The 23273-nt window shown below is 42.0% G+C and overlaps 1 protein-coding gene across 2 annotated transcripts in view; it reads right to left on the bottom strand.

Annotated features, from left to right (window-relative positions):
- Positions 1–23273, bottom strand: part of LOC132378383 (cadherin-12-like) — a 401775-nt gene that overhangs the window by 268324 nt on the left and 110178 nt on the right. For both annotated transcript variants that reach the window (XM_059945256.1, XM_059945257.1), the window contains exon 3: positions 16161–16455. In XM_059945256.1, the coding sequence (XP_059801239.1) occupies positions 16161–16455 (295 nt within the window). The remainder of the gene's footprint in view (positions 1–16160; positions 16456–23273) is intronic.

Below are 23273 nucleotides of genomic sequence, written 5' to 3'. Positions count from 1 at the left end.
TTAAACATTAGAATATTGACATAATACTTGGATCAACTTCATTGTGTTGACCAACCTGCATGGTGTGAATATTAAATCAATATGGAGTCATTGTACAATCATAGCAAGTTATGATAAAATATGTCCAAATATAAATATGCTGTTTGAAACAGCTGGCCATAAATATAACAATTATATCTTCTTTTAATCAATAAATTTGTCATAGAGTTTGGGTGTTTTGTCTGCTTTTTAAAGAGTCTCCAGGCTTTATAAAAGACACATTTCCCAGCTAAATTAATACCAGGTGAAGTAGGTTGTCAAGAGTAATGGGTTAAAAAATATTGCTGCTATCATCCTCTTCAAATCATATGTTTCATCTAGTACAATATTTATTACAAATTTGGTCAGGCAGATTAAAGTAGGATTCACCCTCAACTGCAGGTTAAGAAACAATCCTTTCACAAGGACCACCATGGTTTTCTTCCGAACTATTTCCTCTGCCCTAATTTGTTCCTCCCTGTTATACCGAAAATGATTTTCACATTATAACCTCTGGGTGACTTTAAGATTCACTTAGCCACTTGCTTTTAATTTAGCACCCTAGCTGTGAATTTATCTTGCTATAATTGGATCCACCTTCACTATCTAACTTCATTAACTTACAGTGTTGTCAGTGTGCCTTAACTGGTTCACTTTTTCCGCCATTATTATTGTCATCATCACTACTCTTCAAGTCATTCTTCGATAATGATTAATTTTTTACAATTTGTATTAATTGGAACCAATTTTCAGTTTTACACAGGATAGGGAGGTGCAAATTGCAGCAATGAGATCAAACTTCTTTCCACATCCAGCCATCTGTTGTGGAAATGGGAACCTTCCTGAAGTTCTATAAAGTGTTCTATCACACACCTTAGAACCCTACACTCAGTGCGTAATTCTTTCTCTGGTTTGTCCTGCCAATCTGAAACACATCACACTTGTCTGAACTAATTTCCATCTGCCATTTTGCAGCCGCTTGTCACAACTGGTTGAGATCACACTGCAATTTTTGATGGCCTACTCTGCTGTTCACTGTGTTCCCAATCTTGGTGTCACTTTCAAATTTGCTGATCCAATTTATCACATTATCAAAGTAAAAAGAAAAATAGAAGTACTATTTATCATTTAAATCATTAATATAGATGATAAACATCTATGGACCCAGCCATGATCTCCGCAGCACACGACTAGTCACAGGCCTCTAATCAGAGAGACAACATCTACAACCACTCTTGGGATTCTTACACTAAGCCAGTGTCGAACCCAATTTACTGCAACATCCTGAATGCCAGTTGACTTAGCCTCCTATGCAGGACTTTGTTAAAGGCCCTGCAAAATCCATTGCTTTTCCTTCATCAAACTTTTTGTAAGCTGCTTGAAAAATTCTCTAAGATTGGTTAGACATGACTTACCATGCACAAAGCCATGTTGATAGGCCTATCTATCCAAATACTTATATATCCTGCCCCTGAGAATACCTTTCAATAATTTACTCATGACCTATATCAGGCCCACTTGCCTATAATTTCCAAGCCTATTCTCAGAGCCTTTCTTGAACTACTGAATAACATTAGCTATTCTCTAGCTCTCTGTCACAATACCTGTGGCTAAGGAGATTTTAGATACCTCTGCCTGTGCTATTGTGATTTCTGCACTAGCTTCTTACAAGGTCCGAGGAGATATCTTGGCAGGCTCTGGGATTTACCTTCTAACAGCATTTTTCTCAGTCAGTAAAAGGCAGTGCTGGCACTCTGAAGATATAGCGAATTTCATCAATATTCTATGCCTTCACAGTATGGCTCCTGAGATCTGTGAAGTGGTGTATGTTTCATTGACTTGCCATGTCCTTATGTCAGATGTAATGTGTGTGAGAGTGAGTGTGATTGTCCCAAGAGGAACCTAAATATGTGTTCACCAATACAACTACTGATTGTGTTTATCTCTAACAAATACTTACGTTGACTAAATTCCTTTTGGTACATCACCTCAAGACAAGTGAAATGTGTGGTTCGCAAATGAATTTTGTTGTTCTGATAAAAAAAAATTGTAATGCTTTTATTCACAATTTTAGTTTTAAAATCTGCTGAGAATTCTTAAATAATAATTGTTTGAATGTTCAATTATTGGTTTAGTTACAAAATCATTTCATCTTAGTGCATACTCAGTAAAGGCTTTAAAAAAAGTATAGATTCTGTTCTGAGTAATCACACCCCAGCTCTCTAAAAATAGTTTATCCTGTTCATGCACATTCAATCAGTTGGCTCGTACAATACGCAGGATTGACTGAATTCCTGTGCCTTACATTTGTAGTCTGATGATTCCTGATTAATAAACCCAATACCATTGACCACAAAATGCCCTTTCTCTGAGGAAGAAGAGCTGCTTGGTGCTCGCTTTTCTATAGACTGTGAAACCAAAAGGAGCTTGATCATCAAACATTCACAACTCCATACGTCTGATCCCATGACCTAAGTCCACTGTCAGTTACCCAACCCTATCTACTTACACTTTTTTCATCCAATGCAACCCATTTACCACGTCCTGAAAGTGAAGCCAATTTGTTTGTCTGAGGGAAACAGTTTCCAAGCATATGAGTGGCCTGAGGTGGACAAGCAGCATATCCTTTCCTCTGAGTGACTATCTTCATTGGAAAGTGACGAGCCATTCCAAAGTGAAATGTGCATTCCAATTAATGTAGTAGAATTAAGTTGTTAAAAATGATGGGATTAGTGAATCAAAATCAGTAGAAAATATGAATTTAACACTCAAGAAAGAGACAGAGATTATAAATACCCAGTTATGACAAGGAAATCTGCAGATGCTGGAAATTCAAACAGCACACACAGAATGCTAGTGCAATACAGCAGGCCAGACAGCATCTATAAGGAGAAGCATTATATATGTATACCCAGTATACCACATGTATATCCAGTGGCCACTTTATTAGTTACCTCATGTTGCTAATAAACTGAGAACTGAGTGTATGCTTGTGGACTTCTTTTGCTGTAGCCTATCGACTTCTTGTGTGTTCAGAAATGCTCTTCTTCACACCACCGTTGTAATGCATGGTTATTTGAGTTACTGTTGCCTTCCTGTCAGCTTCAACCAGTCTGGCCATTCTCTTCTGACCTCTCTTCTCAACAAGGCATTTTTGACCACAGAACTGCCGCTGACCGGATCTTTTGCTTGTTTTTGTGCCATTCTCTGTAAACTCGAGCCTGTTGTGTCTGGAAATCCCAGGTGATTAGCAGTTTCTGAGATACTCAAACCATCCTGTCTGGCATCAACAATCATGTCTTAGTCAAAGTCACTTAGATTGCATTTCTTCCCCATTCTGATGTCTGGTGTCAGTAACAAATGAACCTCTTGAAAATCTTTGCATGCTTTTATGCATTCATTGAGTTGCAGCCACATGACTGGCTCATTAGTTATTTGTATTAACAAGCTGGTGTAATGGTACACCAAATAAGTTAGCCACTGAGTGCATGTCAAAATAAATGCACTGAAAATACTTGGTTAAGTAAAAAAAACACTAAAAACTGGCAAGTGTTCTGATACATATATACGTTGAAAAGAGAGAAAGGGGGACGTCACATGATGACGTGGGATCGAGACGTGGAAATCCAGCTCTACCGTAAAAAAACAGTAAAATAATGTTTAAGTGAAGAAAAGTTAGTAAATACTTTTTAAAAATTACTTATAAACTACTCAGGATTGTCTTAAGATATGTCTCCTAAACAGAAGCAGAAGAAAACTACTACTTTGAAGACAACACAAGTTGGAAAAGAATCAAGGCTGGCCACCATGAAAGAGCCTCGGGCTCAAGTGCATTTTACCTCCGGCGATACAGAACAGGAAACTGCGGCAACATCAACCGTTTCCAAAAAAAAAGCAACAGGAATTGCGCATGTGTGAAGGAAGGGGCATGCGCAAACACGAGCAACCCAAACTACAAATCCCTGCTATGATCGGAACTGAAAGTGAAAGTGAATGTGAGGTGGAATCAGATTCTCTGGATAAATCAGACGAAGATGAAGAGACAAACAAAGAAGAGCAACAGGAAGAGGTTGGAGGTGATATTGGAGACATAAAAAAATCTTTGGTGCAAATAATGCATGAATTAAAAGCATTAAAAGTAATTAAAAAAGTTATTAAAAATATGAAGATTATGTTTGATAGAATGATGAAAAGACAAGACAAAATGGACAAGAAAATTAAAAACAGAAGGAACAATGACTAATTCACTGAATTTTTAAAGTTTGAATGTTAATGGGCTTAATGGACCGGTGAAAAGAAAAAGAATTTTAACATACATTATGAAAATGAAAATAGATATAGCTTTTAGCTGCATTGCATTTGAAAAAATTACTTATAATTTAAGAGATAAATATGAAATACTTCTGAAAATTTGGCACCCTTATTTACAAAAGATAGGATTAAATATATAGGTGCTCTGAAGATAAAATTACTGGTTATTTGGGGAAAGAAATAAATATATATACTAAAGTTATTATGAACTCCATGGAGCATGTGGGGATCTTCCGATATCCAGGCACTCTTTCTTTGTTTATTTTCTCTCTTTCTACAGGGATCTGTCAGGGGGGAGGGGTTAAGGGGAGGGGGGAAGGGTTGATTTTTTTTCCCTTCTGTAACCATTTGAAAATTCAATTTTAAAAAATTTATTGAAAAAAAGAAAAGAGAGAAAGGTGGAAATGTTTTTACAAAGTTGTGTTTACATTCATCCCCACCAGGTGATGGTGTAACACCAGAGCATCTGGGAGCTGCAAATGTTTTCCTCAATTTTGTCACAGGTTCTGAACTTTGCTCACAATGTAAGCATTTGTTGTTTTTCCTGAGTGTCATTGAACCACGGAAGCTGCTTGGATGCGATGTGTCAAACACATCGGTGGATCTGTGGTCACATGATGATAAGGACAGCAGACCACCTGCCCTGTAAATGAATCATGTTATTTTTTTAACAATTCAGTACCTTTGCAGTGTTACCTGAGACTAACATAAAAAAAACAGAATCATCAAAGTTAAATTCCCCAACTGCTAAGAGCAATTTAAACTTGCATCTCTGAGCAATAGCTCAGAACTCTAGTTTCTAATCCAGTAACTTAACAAATGTGTTTCCATTTCTCTCGTGTAATTCATCAAATGAGAAATAGAAATAAACCAGAAAACTATAGGTCAGCATTTATCAATGGGAAGTTATTGGAAGTTACTAGTTTCAGGGCCAAGTGAGCTTTTGTTTGGAAGGAGAGCCAATACAGATTTGTAGAAAGCAAATTGTGTCGGACTAACTTGACTAAGCTTTATGATGAAATGACTTGTGGGTTGGAATGAAAATAGTGCTGCAGATGTAGTGGCTGATGTTCAACTAATTGCTACATTAGAAACATGTTCATAAAATTGCTGTGGAGATAGGCTGACACAGAAACAGGAAAGAAGGATGGTGGGTGAATATTTCTCTGACTGGAGGTGTGTCCACTGTATATCTCATAGCCCAGTTTGGCTCCATAACTTTATTTAATTCTCATGTCGTTACATGGAGCAACAAGTTGTTGAGTATACTTAGCCTGGAAATCAATTGTGGTGAAGCTATCTGTTAACAACCTAATCTTCTGCCAAGTCTACATGAGATCCTCCAATCTTTTCTAATCCAAACTTTTTCTAAATGTTACAACTGAGCTCGCATCCACCACTTCAGTCGGAAGCTTGCTCCACACTTGCATCATCCTCTGAGTAAAGAATTCCTCTCAAGTTATCCTCAAAGATGAATTAAATATTTCATAAATAAGTACACCAATGAACACTAGTTTTAGTCTCACACAACCTGATGGAAAAAAGTCTGCGTGCATTCACTCTATCTATACACATCAAAATTTTGTATACCTTTTTAAGATCTCACCTCATTCTCCTGCACTCCAAGGAATAAAGTCCTGAACTATTCAACCTTTCCTTGTAACTCAGGTCCTCAATCCCAATAATATCCTCAGTGGTGGCAGGACTTTCATTAGTCTCACAGCCTGAGGAAAGAAGCTGTTACCTAGACTGGCAGTCCTAGTCCTGATGCTTCGGTACCTCCTTCCTGACCATAGTAGGTCAAAAAATAGTGGGAGAGGAGGTAAGAAACCTCAACATTGCTGTGGGCCCCTCATCTGCAACACTCCTGATAAATGTCACAAATAAGGGAGGAAAGATATCCTGATGATCTTCTTGGCTTCTATCCTCTGTAGGGTCGTGTGATCTGATGCCTTGCTGCTTCAGTACCACACAATGATGCAGCCAGACAGGACACTCTCAATGGTCCTCCTGTAGAAAGTTGTTGGAATGGGGGCAAGGAGCCTTGCACGCCTCAATCTCCTCAAAGTGTAGACACTGCTGTGTCTTCTTTGCTATTGAGAAGGTACTGTGGGTCCAGGTTAGATCGTCTGTTGCACAGCAAGGGAACTGGTGCACACCAAGGAACTTCATGTTCTTCACTCTCTCCATGACAGAGCCACAGATGTTCAAGGGAGTGTGGTTGACCTGTGCCTTCCTGAAGTCCACAATTGTCACTTTTGCATTCTCCATATTGATATTCGGGTTGTTGTTATGCACCATTTGACAAGGCTCTCTACTCCCTTTCTGAAAAGCGACTCTTCATTGTTACTGATGAGGCCAACCACTGTAGTATCATCAGTGAACTTGACAACGTGGTTTGAGTTGCATCTGGCAGTGCAGTCATGAGTTAGCAGCATGAACAGCAACAGGCTGAGCACACAGCCCTAAGGAGAACCAATTCTCAGCGTGATGGAGTTCGAGATGTTGCTGCCAACTCAGGCTGACTGGGGTCCTTCCATCAAGAAGTCCACGATCCAGTTACAGAGTGGGATGTTAAATCCTAACAAGGGCAGTTTTCCCACCATCCTCTGAGGGATGATTGTATCACATGCCAAACTGAAGTTGATGAACCACATCCCAGTGAAAGGGATGTTGTTTTCTAGGTGGGACAAGATAGAGAGAAGGGCCAAGGATATGGCACCATCAGTGGACCAACTTGAGCAGTAGGCAAAGTAGAAAGTGTCCAATATGCTTGGAAGGTGGGATTTTATATGATCCATTACCAATTGCTCAAAGCACTGCATGATTATTGAAATCAGTGTCACTGGGTGGTAATCATTTAGGCCAGTTATCATTTATCGCTTGGGCACCAGAATGATGGTGGTTGCCTTGATGCATGCAGGGACAGTGAACTACATCAGATAAATATTAGCACCTGGTTGTGTCATAGGGCAAATCCATGCAAAGCTGTAAGACAGACAACATACCTAGTCAGGTGCTGAGGGACTGTACTGCTCTCAGAGGCCTTAACAGACATCTTTAATATTTCTCTGAAACTCTCAAACAGAAAACAAAACCAACACTGCACCTGAAAGGAATAATACTACAATGAGGTGCTTGTCAAGACATGAGCAAAGCACAGCAACATTTCGTTGCCTGCTTGCATTCGGCCTTGCCTGAGAAATTGGACTGTCAAGTCAACTGACTCTGAAGATTAGCGATATTCGTTTCATATTTAGTTATTCCTTTCAGATGCAGTGTTGGTTTTGTTTTCCATTTGAGAAGTTTAGTTAACAGCCCTAGCGTTAGTTTTCTTTTCCGTCTAACTCTGTTCACATTGAATTCTGTGAACTATCGACCCACTTGAGTGTCTCTCACTCTGCACTTGGGCCATATCCGAATGTATGACACCCCAGCTAGGATCCTCCTCACCTTGGATGTAGCCAGACAGGGTGTCTGTCCTTAGGAGGAGAAGAAGCTCTCTTCGATGTCACATCATTTAATGCATCAAATCGTGCATAGTAGGCATTCAGACTCTCAAGAAGAGAGGTACCATTATCGTTGACTTGCCGGATGGACTTATAACCTGTCAAATTTTATAAACCTTGCCAGATGTGCCACGGGACTCTTGGTGTCAAAAAGATGTCTGTGGATTTTCTATGCATATTCACACTTTGCCTTCCTGATGGCATGGGAGAGTGTGGCTTTTGATGCCTTAGAGTGATGCTGTCCCCCAACATGAAGGCAATGCCTCTATCCCTAAGCAGTACATGAACGTCTGCAGTCAACCATGGCTTCTGGTTTTCCCTTGCAGTGCAGTGTTTAATCATGTTAACATCCTCAATACACTTTACTTCATAGTCAATCACTCTTTCAGTAGAATGACTGCAAGATGGCAGATCATAGCTACCTGCTTGATAACAAGCAGAAATGGACAGCAAGCACTGGCTTTGCCAGAGATGACCGGATCTGGAGGCAAATATAAAACATAACAAGATGTTGGACAGATACCAGAGCATGCAGAATAGGAATAAAAGGCAGAGATGTGGAAGCAGAAACTATTTTGTCTCAAAAACACTTCACAATGATGACTGCTCAAGCCATCTTCTGAGCTGTAAGATTCGATGATTCTGTGATTTGTAGAAAGGTTATAAAGTAACAAATGTCAGGAAATTAATTAATGTCAGGGAACAGATTGTTCTACTAGGAGCTACCTTCTCATGTAGGTTGAGTACTTGAATGTCTTTGAATGTCTAACTTCGAAGGTTAGGGACTGACATTTTAAATAACCTTTCACAACCAGGTGAGCAAGAAATTCATTTGTAAAACAGGTGCATATTTATGCACCACAGAAATTAAGTGCAAAATCAATCATTAAACATGATTAGCATTTCTAAATATACATCATGCTTCAGCCAGCTATGCACTGCCTAACCCCTGCTCATAGCTTGCTCCTCAGCAGCAATCTTTATGCAATAAACAACTAGCTTTGCTACTGCGACTCTCAAGTACAAAGAGATGATAATGAAAGAGCATTAACCTCGACAAAGAAACCAGATCCGAAAGAAGGAGGAAGATTGCTATGAGGTTGCCTGCTAATGATTGCAGAATGTTGAATTCTATTCTCATCTTCTGAGCTTTCAGGCATGGACTGATAAATGGCAAGTAGTATTCATGCCAATAAAAGTGAGCATCTTGATAAGATAGAGAATAGCTATCTCTATTCAAAAGACAAGCAAAAAATGCTGGAAACAGCAGACCAACATATCAGGACTGATCTCCTTTGTCAGAACTAATGAAACAGTAATGAAAGGGACCTAAAAGTTTAACTCTGTTCTGTCTACAGATGTTGCCTGGCCTACTGTTTCCAGCATTCTATTTTTAATTTTACATTTCCAGTATCCACAGTTTATTTTTAATTTACCTATTGTTGATATTCCATGGCATTATCATTGCCAAAAAAATGTCAGTCTACCATAGGCCGATTTCTAAGCAGCTAAGGCCTGATTATTTAATGGAGGAAAAGCTTCATGCTTTGAGTCTCATTCTGAGTGTCCACTTGATATGTTTAACGTGTTCAGAGAGGTTGTTTTCCCTCTGGAACCTACACTTTCCACGACGACCCCTGAATTACCCCACAGATTCAACCAAGATTACTATCAAGAACTGGAGCATCATCCAAATGGTAAGATGGTCAGTGCTCTGTGCATTTTTCATGGAATTAACTATATTTAATGGATGTAGATGCCCTAAAGTATGATGCATCATGTCATATTGTCCCATAATCCTTTAGAAGGCAGAAGCATATCAGTATAATTTCCATAGTGCCTCAGAAACTCCTGAGGCCCTCCCTTGCAACAGTATTTTAGCATGAGTTTCTGTAGATGATACAATCACTGGGCTGCTGTCTTCACTCCAACAGTCTGCAACAAACTTAACACCAGGAAAGCATCTCCTGCAGTGTGATATTTATTGTGTAACTGAAAAGCACATCTCGTTCTATGACATGCCAATTTACAGCTGAAATAGTTTTTATGCTGTGAATTTACAACCAGTGAAATTGGATTGAGAGAGCCCCAAAACTAATCTTGCTAGGGGCAGTTAGTGCCCGCCAAGAAAGACAAGACTTTTATCAATCCTAAATAAATTGAAGCTAGGCCTCAGAGATCAAAGGACTTGGTCAAACTACTCTGATACCCAATCTCTCTGCACCCGCATTTTATAATGGAGTCTCTCAATTGCTTTGCAATCAGTTCATTCACTGCTGATTTGTTTCATGAGCTGTTATGGAGTCTCACATCAGCCGGCATTCACAATGCACTTGATGACCGTGGCTCAAAATCTTAGGGTCAAACTTTGTCTATGTTCCCTGTAGTATCAGCATCTGCTATACGAATGATATTCAGTTCCTTTGAACACAGTGAAACAAAGAAAAAATTTCTGAATATAATCGTTTGTAAATACCATAAAATGCATTTAATGTTAGTAGTGAATTATTATTATTTTGTACTACTGTTTTGCATAAGTTTTAGGCAGGAAAATTAGACAGAATAGACCACAAGTAGAAATCTTCTCAATTTCCTCCCTGCTGTGTACATATTATCCAATCTAAATACACACTGGAGGAATTACAACAAGTTTCAATGGAAACAAATAGCCTGTAGCGGTGTGCTACACGCAGTGCTGCAATAATGACATGGAGTCGGTGAGCTGCAGTTACAAAAGAGATTTATTCAAACCTTGTGGCCTCGCTTTAAAGCCTTCCTGATCCCTCCCTCCCCGGGCGGGAATGCTATAGGGGGCGCGTATTCACAGTCCCATCCCGCGCGCGGGCTTTTCTCCTTGCTGGTGAAGCAGGCTTGGCGCCCTCTTTGGGACCGGCTTCAATGCCAGCGTGCACTGCTTTGTGAGCCGGTTCGAGTGCGCTGGGAAGTGGGTCGCCTCATAACCCCCCCCATCAGAACCGGCGATACACCCCCCAATGTCCACAGTCTGGGTTGGACTCTGTTTGGGAGGTCGGCCTCTGCCGGAATCCCGACCGGCTGCACCAAGTCCACATGGGCCGGTTTGAGTCGGTCCACTGTGAAAACCTCCTCTTTCCCCCCAATGTCCAGCACGAATGTGGACCAGTTGTTTTTGATCATCATAAATGGCCCCTCATAGGGCGCTGTAGCAGTGCCTGATGTCCACCTCGTCGTACAAAAACGAACTCACAGTTTTGCAGGTCTTTGGGTACGCAGGTCGGGTTCTGTCCATGCTGCGAAGTGGGTATGGGCGCCAGGTTACCAAGCCTCTTGCATAGTCAGCCCAGGACTGCTGTGGGTTCTTCCTCTTGCCCCCTTGGGGCTGGTATGAACTCCCCGGGACGACCAGGGGTGCACGGTACACCAACTCGGCTGACGAAGTGTGCAGACCCTCTTTGGGCACCGTGTGGATTTCGAGCAGGACTCAGGGAAACTCGTCCACCCAGTTAGCTCCTCGCAGGCAGGCCATGAGAGCTGACTTCAGGTGACGGTGGAAACGCTCCACTAGCCCGTTCGACTGTGGGTGGTAGGCAGCAGTGTCCCCAAAAGGCTGGCCATAGCTGACCACAGGCTGGAGATGAACTGGGCGCCTCTGTCGGAGGTAATGTGGGCCGGTACACCAAAGCGAGATATCCAGGTGGCGATCAGGGCTCGGGCGCAAGATTCAGAGGTGGTGTCGGTGAGCGGGACCGCCTCTGGCCATCTTGTGAACCGGTCCACGATAGTCAGGAGGTGCCGCACTCCGCGCGACACTGGCAGGGCCGCACAATATCCACATGAATGTGGTCGAAATGCCGGTGGGTGGGGTGGAACTGCTGTGGTGGGGCTTTGGTGTGCCGCTGCACCTTGGCCGTCTGGCAGTGCATGCACGTTCTGGCCCATTCACTGACCTGCTTGCAGAGTCCATGCCAAACGAACCTGTTGGAGACCATGCTGACTGTTGTCCTGATGGAGGGGTGTGCTAAGTTATAAATGGAGTTGAAAACGCGCCGGCGGCCAGGCTGACGGGACGACGGGGGGGGGGGGGGGTTGGCCGGTGGTGATGTCACAGAGTAGGGTCCTCTCACCTGGGCCTACAGGGAGGTCCTGGAGCTGCAAACCAGAGCCTGCAGTCCTGTAACTAGGGATCTCCTCGTCTGCCTGCTGCGCCTCTGCCAGTGCTTCATAGTCTACCCCCGGGACAGGGCTTGGATGATAGGGCAGGAGAGGGCGTCCGCCACAACACTGTCCTTTCCGGAGACATGCCAGACATCCGTCATGTATTCGGAGATGTAGGACAGATGTCACTGCTGGCGGGACGACCAGGGGTCAGATGCTTTCGTGAACACAAAGGTAAGCGGTTTGTGGTCATCATACCCACGAATTCCTGAAAGCCTTTGATTGTGGTGGGTCGGGGGAAATGGCGGACCGTGTCTACCTTGGCGGGCAGAGGGGTTGCCCCGTCTTTAGTAATCCTGTGGCCCAGGAAGTCGGTGGTGTCGAGCCCGAACTGGCATTTGGCCGGGTTGATTGTCAGGCCGTATTCACTCAGTCAGGCGTAGAGTTGACGGAGGTGGGACAGATGCTCCTGGCATCTGCTGCTGGCTATGAGGATGTCGTCCAAATAGATGAAAGCAAAGTCCAGGTCATGTCCCACCACATCCATTAACCGCTGAAACATCTGTGTGGCATTCTTTAGGCTGAACGGCATGCGGAGGAACTCGAAAAGGCCGAACAGGGTGAAGAGTGCCATTTTGGGGACGTCATCTGGATGCATCGGGATTTGATGGTATCCCCAGACGAGGTCTACCTTGGAGAAGATCCGTGCACCGTGCAGGTTTGCTGCAAAGTCCTGAATGTGCGGCACAGGGTAGTGGTCTGGTGTTGTAGCCTCGTTCAGCCTGCGGTTGTCACCACATGGTCTCCAGCCCCCTGTTGCTTTGGGCACCATGTGCAGGGGGGAGGCCCATGGGCTATCGGACCGCCGTATGATCCCCAGTTCCTCCATCCTCTTGAACTCCTCCTTCGCCAGCCACAGCTTGTCCAGGGGAAGCCTTCTAGCAGGGGCGTGGAGGGGTGGTCCCTGTGTCGGGATGTGGTGCTGTACGCCATGGCTGGGCATGGCTGCCGTGAACCGCGGTGCCAGAACCGATGGGAAATCCGCCAGGACTCTGGTGAAGTCGTTATCGGATAGTGTGATGGAGTCGAGGCTTCACCCAGGGAGAACGTTTGAAAGGTCTCGGAGTGTACCAGTCTCTTTCTTGACAGGTTGTCCAATAGGCTGTGAGCTCGCAAAAAATCCGCACCCATGAGCGGATGGGCTACGGCAGCCAGTGTTAAGTCTCACGTGAACCAGCTGGAGCCGAACCGTACGGGTGCCATAGGTCCTTACTGTGCTGCCGTTTGCGGCCCTTAGGGTGGGACCCACTTCTCTGTTGAGGGTGTCGTAACTCGTCGGAGGTAAGACGCTGATCTTGGCTCCGGTGTCAACCAAAAAGCGGCGTTCTGACTGCTTGTCCCAGACATACAGGAGGCTATCCCAATGGCCAGCCACCATAGCCATCAGCGGTGGCTGGCCTTGGCGTTTCCCGCGAACTTACCTGACGGGCTACAGCAGCGGGCTTCTACGCCCCACCGCTGGTGGTAGAAGCACCATTGTTCGTTGGTCTCCTCATCCCTGCCTCTGTGGCCGGGCCTGGTCTGGTCTGCTGCTGGGAGCGTGGCCTTGTGATCTGTGCGACGGACGCCCCACTCACCTTCTTGGCGTTCCACAGCAAGTCCGCCCGGGCCACCACCTTCCGGGGGTCGCTGAAGTCCGCGTCGGACAGCAGCAGGCGTATGTCCTTAGGCAGCTGCTCCAGGAATGCCTGCTCAAACATGAAGCAGGGCTTGTGACCTCCAGCCAGGGACAGCATCTCGTTCATCAAAGCCAATGGTGGCCTGTCCCCCAAACCATCCAGGTGCAGCTCGCTCGCGCCGTGAGAGTCTGAAAGTCCTTATGAGCATGGCTTTGAATTCTGTGTATTTGATGTGCTCCGAGGGCGACTGTATGAACTCCTCAACCTGGGCGGCTGTCTCCTGGTCGAGGGAGCTCACCATGTAGTAGTAACATGAGGCATCCAAGGTTATCTGCTGAACGTGGAATTGGGCTTCTGCTTGCTGGAACCATAGGTGAGGTCGCAGCGTCCAGAAGCTTGGCAGTTTTAACGAAACTGCAAGAACAGATGCGGTGTTGTTCATCTCCAGTCCAAATATTGTTTGGGCCGTCGGGGTCACCAATTGTAGCGGTGTGCTACAAGCAGCGCTGCAATAACGACACGGAGTCGGTGAGCTGCAGTTACAAAAGAGGTTTATTCAAACTTCATGGCCTCACTTTAAAGCCTTCCTGATCCCGCCCTCCCCGGGCGGGAATGCTGTAGGGGGCGCGTATTCACAGTCCCGTCCCGCGCGCGGGCTTTTCCCCTTGCTGTTGAAGCAGGCTTGGTGCCCTCTTTGGGACCGGCCTCAATGCCAGTGCGCGCCGCTTTGTGAGCCGGTTCGAGTGCGCTGGGAAGTGGGTCGCCACAGGCCTATTTTATGTAATAAGAAGAGAAAATGCTGGAAACACTCAACAGAAGCATTAGGGAAAAAAAGAGTAAACATTTCAAATCATGGATTGAGGAGACCCATATCATTGAGAGAGGCATTTATCTAAGATTGCTGGTGCCAAAAACATGCAACAATATCGGTCACTCTCCATTCCAAACTTCGTTTAGTTGACAGGCAGATCTGAGTTTGAACTCATGTGCCTAGGTTAAGAATGTCCAACTTACTGATCAAGCTCCCATAATAATAGTGAATTCAGAAGTCTGATGCATCTACGCACGTTCATTCCTATCCCTAGTTTTTGCTCTCCCTCCTCCTTTGGTAATTATTCTTCTTTACATACTTCTGATATCATTCATTACAATACTGTGGAGGTGTAGTCACTATATTGAGTGATTTCTGTGTAAATGTTGACTCACAGAAAAAAATGACCTCAGGACTTCTGTCACATCAGAACCAATTCATTACCCAGGGGGTGCCCTGCACTAGTTTGATATATAAAGGACATTTTATTATGTTCACTGTTTGTTTTATCTTATTTCCTTCTTTCTTTCTTATCTTTATTTATTTAGAGATACAGAATGGAACAGGCCCTTTCATACAAACAAGCTGCACAGCCCAGCAACTCAACTAGTTAACACTAGCCTAATCACTGGTTAATTTACAATGACTGATTACCCTACTATCTGCACCGTGGGAGGAAGCTGGCGCATCGGAAGGAAACCCATGCAGTTTACCGGGAGAAGGTGCAAACTCCTTACAGACGGTGCCAGATTTGAATTTGAAATAGCTCTGCATTAACTGATACACTGCCTGGGTGCCCTCGATGTTCCATGCTTTAGTCTGCTGAATTTGTGAAGATACAAACAGTCTGGGCTAAGGTCTGGTTTATGAGCGAAGCTTATCGGTCACTAGGATACCTGAGAAATACTGATCCTAGCCCCTTTTTTTAAACTCCTTTTGTGAATTTCAAGACATTGACAAAGAAGAAACAAAAGTAAAGAAATGAATAGTATATTTATTGTAAAAGGGTTGAAGTCCTAACTTATAACTTCCCAGTCTACACTTAAGGAGCTATAAACATATCTGAAAAAAATTCTAAGAAACTTCACTGGGTCGATTCCTGAGATGAAGTGGTTGCTTTCTGAGGAACATTAAGCAGGTTACGCCAATGGACACTCAAGTTTAAGAAAATGAGAGGTGACCTTATTGAAGTTTGTAAGAATCTAAATGGAGTTGTTATGGTAAATCTGAGGGGTGTTTTCCCTCCTAGATCTGTCTATAACTAGAAGACATTGTTGCAGAATAAGGGGTTACAGTATTTAGTTAAGATGTAAATAAGGAGGAATTTCTTCATTCAGAGGGTCACGAATCTTTAGAGTTGCTTTTGGCAGACAGTTTTTGAACATTGCACATATTCAAGGCTGACATATATTTTTGTTCCAGTGGGGTGCAGGAAGGAAAGTGGCACTGAAGCTAAGATTAGATTTGTGATTGTCTTTTTCAAAAGCACAGGGAGTTTAAGAGGTCGCAGGTGGACTATTCCTGTTCCTTTACCTATTTTCTTGTCTGTTACAATATCTTCTTTTTAGGAGATTAGTCTGATTACATATTTTCAAACTTTGAGGATCCCTCAGAAATTGAGCAGTTAAAGGGTAATCATTAGCAAATTAAAATAATATTCAAACTTGGTAGCTATTATCGTAATCTTATTCTACTTACCAGCAGGAGACATTTCCGGGACCTTAGCAACATAAGGCCCATCCAGAAACCTTGGTTCATTGTCGTTAATATCTTGAACCTTAATGATAAACTCAGATTCAGGCTCCACAGGTCTTCTAGTTTCTGTATCCACAGCCTGCGCACGTAGAACATAGAAAGACTTTTCTTCTCGATCCAGACTCTTTATTGCATGAATGTCCCCCGTTATCTCATCAATGGTGAAAATCGAGCCAGCTCCTTGGCCCAAGAGAGTGTATGTTACAGAGCCATCTCCATTGTCCAGGTCAGAGTGCAGCTGGGCCAACACAGAAATCAAAGGTTATTAAAGTGGAACTGGTAAAACCAAATATAGATTCTATTTGGTAACTCTATATTTCTGAAAAAAAGAACATGTGATCTAACAGTTAAGGAGTTCCAAGATCAAGTAATAATTTAGCAAACAACCTGATGACAGAACTCAATGGGAAGAGCAGCATCTGTGGGTGGGAAGAAATTATTAACTGGCTTTGAAGTAGGTTTTCGACCAGAAACATCAACAATTCCATTCCTTCTACAGAGGCATCTCCAAAGGAGTTTTTCCAAAGGAACACATATTGCTCCAGATTCCAGCATCTGCAGTCTCTTCTGTCTCCAGAAGGCATAAATTATGCTCATTGAACAAATATCTCCCAGCTTACTATAGCAAAATGAACAAATTCTACAAATGAATGAAGTTTGTAGACTTTTAACACCATAAATCTGCCAGTTGTTTTGTTATGTTTACTCTTTCACTGTGAAACAGGGACACTTCTTTTTCTCTTATTAGTGAGAGAGTGAGCCTGTGGTATGACGAATACCAGGTGAACGAGTAGTCCTTGGGGTACTGCAAGTGTGTGTCTTTATTGTTGCTTTGCTGCACGCGAGTGCTCAGAGGGGAGTGCCATTGCTGTTTTGCTGGTGGAGGTGTGGGGGAAGGGGGTTGTAGCTTCGCTCTTATGCGTGGGGTGTAGGGCTGGGAGGGGGGCTTTGGGGTTCTAACATTTAAATGTCCTTCATTCTTTGGGGCACGCCTCTGTTTTTGTGGATGCTTGCGAAGAAAAAGAATTTCAGAATGCTTATTGTATACATTTCTGTGACATTGAATGTACCTATTGAAAACTTTTGAAATTTTGAGCTTAATTTCCATAATCTTTGTGTTCTAGGACAATCCAAAAGAAAAGCTCTCTTAAAAAAGAGATGATCCATAATACAGTGGATTCTGGTTAATTGGGCCACCAGTTAATTGGGACAGTCGCTTCTCTGAAACTTCTCTTAAAGAGCAAAAACTAATCGAGCAAATAGCCAACTTCCCCTTTGTTTCTTTGGGAAAATAAGCTGCTTAATTGGATCAGCAAACTGTTGCCAGTTTCTAACTAGCATCAATCCAATGCACTTATGAGGCTGTTCGACTCTGCAACGTCTCAAGCAAACAGTTTTCAAAGAGTTAGTCGCTTGTATCTGTCTTCAAAAAGTTGCAATTTTTGTCACTGCTGGCTGGCGAGAAATAAGCAGCGATACAATTCAGAACCTTTTTGCTCACTGCGTTTTCAAACAGTCAAGCTTGGAGATGCTAGAAATGGCTGGGAGAGAAAGGAAACTATTTCACTATTTCGACAAGTTAGGAAATGCTAAGAGTTTGAAGGTATCGAAAATCATCTTGAATGTTAAAATTAAAATTAGGTGTATACAATTGTCAACAACGTTGTTTAAAGGCAGTCCATTATCTGCACTAGGTATCTGCACTGATATTGTTCATTTGCAGTCAAAAGAACACAACATAAATTAATTCCTCCATCGATAAGTATGAGGAATTAATACACAGTTTTATAGTACTGTAGTAGTATTTGTAGTGTTCTAATTTGTTCTGTATTTCATTTAAATACATAATTTATTACTCAGTTTGTCCTTTTTATACCCTTTTTAACTATTTTCATGAAAATGGCTAATTGGGGTAGCAGCTTAATCGGGCTAAAATATACAGGTCCTAACGTGTCCAAATTAACAGGAATCCATTTTATTAAGATACCATTAAGAGTTAAAATCAGGCTTCGTATTACAATGAAGCTAAATCTTAGACAGTAAGCCATACAACCACTTGCATTTTAAAACAAGAGTGTGGCTATCCAACTGTTGGTATAATACTAGTCAATGTCAGAATTAACTGTGATCTTTGTTCAAACATACAATCAGAAAATAGATTAAAGTGGCATATTAAAAGCCAGCCAGCAAAAAATCCAATTCCCAAGCCATGAGTTCCCTGGGAGGTGAGACTTAAGTGTGAAATAGTCTTTTTGGCTGCTCTCAGTTATACCATGAACAATTCAACTATAGTACTAAACAATGTGGTGAACAAATTTATTGATCTTTGTTGAGATGTACTCTCTGGACACAAAGTCTGAAGAAGAACTGGCAAAAAAGATCAAAATCCTGTAATTAAGTCGATCCTATTTTTCTCTCATTGATTTAAAATTGGAACAGGCTCCATTACTAACGCTTTTCATCTTCACTCCTCAATCAGACGACTTTTAGATGTTCATTATATATAGATATGGACTGGGGTCTCAACTAAACCTGAAGCTTTCAACTACACATTAGAATATCAATGCTCAAGCATTTATGTCAAATATTTTCATTGATTAATATAACCAGGAGTATTTTAATTATTAATATTTTATGTTATACAGTATTTATATAACCTTAGAAAATCTTGAGATAGATTTTAAAATAAGATATTTTGACCTTACAGGATGTTACTTCAAACATCTGAATCTTGGTAAGATGTTTACTGGAAGAGTGTTGATTGGAAAAGTAAAGGAATCGTTCAAAGGGTAGGGAACAATGATTTTGTCACCGTTGGAATGATTACATTGAGATTCATCAGTTTGTGTTCAAACAACAAATACTGAGGAAAATTTTAATGAAAAGAGGTTCGGCAGATGGTAGAAATCTAGAGTAACACAGACAAAATGCTGGAGGAACTCAGCAGGTCAGACAGCATCGATGGAGAGGAATAAAGAAGGAGTCAACATTTTGGGCCAGCAATTCTAAACATCACGCTGTGACTTTGTCATTTTGTTGGCTTCTTAGTTTTCAACAATCTTCTTCCTCATACATTCTTACTAAAATCAATTTATGCAGAACTCCGCATGTGGTAAGTTTTCACTGACAAAAGCTGTTAGAGCATAATCTAGAGTTATGGTTTGTGGCAAATGCTAGTTTCAACAGCAATCAGTCTTCAGACATGAACATGGATTGCAGATGAGTTTAAAATGTAGCCAAAACAATGGTGTCCTTGGAGTTGCAGTCTGGGGTTAATTGTAATCAAAGAAAACACTTCACTTCACCTCAGATGGCTGCATATGCATGAATGCAGCCCAGAGTAACATTCATTTTGGGTGTTAGTGTGAAGATGGAGGTGTTTGAAAATTATATGTAATTCAAAGAAAGCATTGTGGATACATTGTAACTATAGAATTGTCCTGGAGTTACCTTTGATCTTTAGAATATAAAAATGTCATGTAATATTAGGTCAGGGAGGCCTCTTCTTCCTAAAGTGTCTCCAGTATGATTCCTGCTTGGCTGGCTGAATAAAGACTTCAATATTCACCAGCTTTCAGTGTCTCTCCAGTGACTTTTTTCACAGTCACAACATAAGCCAATACAAAACTTAACTCCCTTGATTTAATTTAGTATAAAATTCAAAACAGCTCAAGACAGTCACTTCTTTATGAAACATCAAAGCGTAGAAACATAAAAATCTACAACACATTACAGGGCTTTCAGGCCACAATGTTGTGCCAACCATGTAACCAACTCGAGAAACTGCCTAGAATTACCTTACCGCATAGTCTATTTTTATAAGCTCCATGTACCTATATAACAGTCTCTTAAAAGACTCTTTTTTTCCAGAAGACTCCTAAAAAAAACTATTTTTTTTGTTGTGCTGGATTGTGTGCAGTGTCTGCATAGACTTTTATGTACTGTGAATTGGACTGAATATGTCCCAATCATTCCCATTTAACCATGAGACATAAAGTCTCTCTCTCTTTCTCTCTCTCTCTCTCTCTCTCTCTCTCTCCTCTCTCTCTCTCTCCCCTCCCCCCTCCCTTCCTCCCTCCTCTCTTCTCTCTCTCCTACCCCCCCCCCCGCCCCAAGTTAGGACATACCAGAATGAAAATGAACTCACTGAGCACCTTCACCCCATACATAACAACCAGGATTTCTCAGTGGCCAACCATTTTCATTCCATGGCCCGTACCAATTTCAACATGTCAGCCCATGACATCCTCTTCTGATACAATGAGGCCGTTCTCACATTGGAAGATCAACATTTCATATTCCATCTGGGTAGCCTCAAACCCAATGGCATAAAACCATAAGACATAGGAGCAGAACTAGGCCATTCAGCCCATCAATTTTGCTCCATCATTCCATCATGGCTGAGCCTGGAGCCCACTCAACTCCATACACCTGCCTTCTCACCATATCCTTTGAAGCCGTCACTGATCAGGAAAGTATCAGCTTCCACCACAGCCTGTGACAGAGCTTTCCACAGATTTACTACTCTCTAGCTAAAAAAAAATTCCTTCTTACTGTTGTTCTAAAGGGTCTAAAGTAAAGAAGTAAATTCCTCCTTACTTCTGTTCCAAATTTTGAGGCTCTGCCCTCTAGATCTGGATACTCATCCACAGGAAACGTTCTCTCCACATCCACCCTAAAACCTTAAACATTTGGTAGATTTCAATGAGATCCTCCCACATTCTTCTAAATTCCAGTGAGTACGGGCCCAAAGTTGCCAAACGCTCCTCATATGTTAATCCCTTCATTCCTGGAATCGTCCTTGTGAACCTCCTCTGGGCTATCTCCAATGACAACACATCCTTTCAGAGATAGAGTGTCCAAAACTGTTGAAAATACTCCAAGCGAGGCTTGACTTTAGCATTATCTCCTTGCTTTTATGTTCTATTCCTCTTGATATAAATGGCAACATTGAATTTGCCTTCTTTACCACAGAATCAGCCTGCTGTGCATTTAATCGTTCAGTAATATTTGAGTAATATTGTAGATACATTTTTTGATTAAGCATTCTTTGTTGTTAACATTATGCATTGTAGGTTATTTTGTAAAAGTAAGTAAATGGCATACATCATCCTTAAAGTGCCTCACTTAAAGTGAAAACAAAGTGTACTTGTTTACCTCCTTGCACTTTGCTTTGCTTTCAATTAGTTGTAATGTTTTGAAGTTACAAAACATAACAGAGGTGATGAGGTACTTGTAAAATGAATCTGAGGGAACTACCTTGCAGTGAGATACTCAAGTTTGAAAAAGCACGGCAAGAAATGGTCAAGATAAAAAAAAAAGCAGAGCAGGATGTTTCCCCCTTTGGTGCAACATGTTTTCTTCACAAAAGGAAAGACAATTGAGACATCCAGCTTTTTTATATGTCTTCATTTGACCACAGCATCTGCAGTGTACTTTGTAAGACAATGGAGAATTTTTTTAAAAAGGTAGAAAATGGAAGAATTCATATTTTCATAAACAGTGAGTGCCAGCTGATAATAACTATATGTTTAAAGAAAAGCAGAATTGGCTGGCGACTCTGGAAGATGTGGGTCTTCAATTGCTCAATGGATACCTGATTCATCTAAATTGAGCAGTATTTTGAAGCAAATGAAATAGCCAATGAGAAGTGAGTGCCAATCTTGCTGAGCGCATTGATTTACAAGCATACAGTTGGCTTAGAAGTTTAACTGCTCCAACCAAACCAGCCAAAATGAACTTTGCTGATACTGTAAAAGTAATGAATGAACATTTTGAACCAAAACCATTGCTGATCGAAGAACGCCTTAGGTTTTATAAGTAGAATCAAAAGGATGGGGTGTGCATTTCAGTGTACATGGCTGATTTGAAGAGAGTGTCCAAGCATCATCAATTCAATGCGGGCTTAATAATGCACCCTTAATTTTTAAATTTTATTTTTTTTATTCTCTTGTTCCCTCTCACAATAACTCCTTGCCTGTTCTCCATCTTCTTCTGGTTCTCCCCTCCCCCTTTCTTTCTTTCAAGGCCTTCCATCCTATGATACTCTCCATTCTCCAGCCTTGTATCCCTTTTGCCAACCAACTTCCCAGCTTCATCTCTCCCCCCCCCCCCCCCCGTCTTCTCCTATCACTTTGGGTCTCCCCCTCCCCCTCCCACTTTCAAATCTCTTACTATCTCTTTTTCCCGTTAGTCCTGACGAAGGGTTGCAGCCCAAAATATCGACTATACTTCTTCCTGTAGATGCTGCCTGGCCTGCTGCATTCCACCAGCATTTTGTGTGCGTTGCTTGAATTTCCAGCATCTGCAGATTTTCTTGTGTTTGCACTGAGAGAGTGTATAGATTGTGGAATCTTGTAAGAAAGCATTCAAAGACGTACCTTACCCGAAGCACAGCTTACATTTAAAAGGGCGATTGAAATTACTGTATCAATGAAAATAACTCAGAGTTGCAGTCAGGAAAGAAAGTGAGCATAAACAAAATTGCAACATCGAAACAGAAGCTGGCCTGGCTGAACAAATATTCTTAACATTTGGCAGGGATTCACATATACTAGACAAATGCTGATTTAATGGTGAAACTTGCAAAAAATGAAACTAAGTAGAACACATTCAAAGAGCGCATTGGGTAGACAAAAGTAAATGGACTGCATGCCCAGGGAAGAAATAAAGATGGTCCAGTTGCAGTTCAAAAAGAGTACTAATCTGCATGTTGCTGATGAAAAATCCGACAATGATGAGAGTGACAGAGTACACACATTTATTCACTAACTCCTTGTTTTGTTTTCAATTAGTTTTAATGTTTTGAAGTGGCAAAACATAACAGAAACAGTAAAGCCCTGGCTAAAATGAGAACAGGGATTAGTTCCACATATTGCTGGGTAGACTGAGAAGGGAAGAAATGAGGGAAATATGTAGTAACGATTTTGGAGAACATTGCAGCAGTGGAGAGGGAAATAATGTTCTGAAATAATCAAGGAAAGAATCTTATCTTTTTTAAAGCTAAGAAACAATGGAGGTGTGATTCCACTACTGGAACTGTTCTGTGGTTCTCAT

The sequence above is a fragment of the Hypanus sabinus genome, chromosome 20, assembly GCF_030144855.1.
Source record: "Hypanus sabinus isolate sHypSab1 chromosome 20, sHypSab1.hap1, whole genome shotgun sequence".
Lineage (NCBI taxonomy): Eukaryota > Metazoa > Chordata > Chondrichthyes > Myliobatiformes > Dasyatidae > Hypanus > Hypanus sabinus.
Note: the sequence above shows the minus strand (reverse complement) of the source record. Positions and strands in the feature narration are given on the sequence as shown.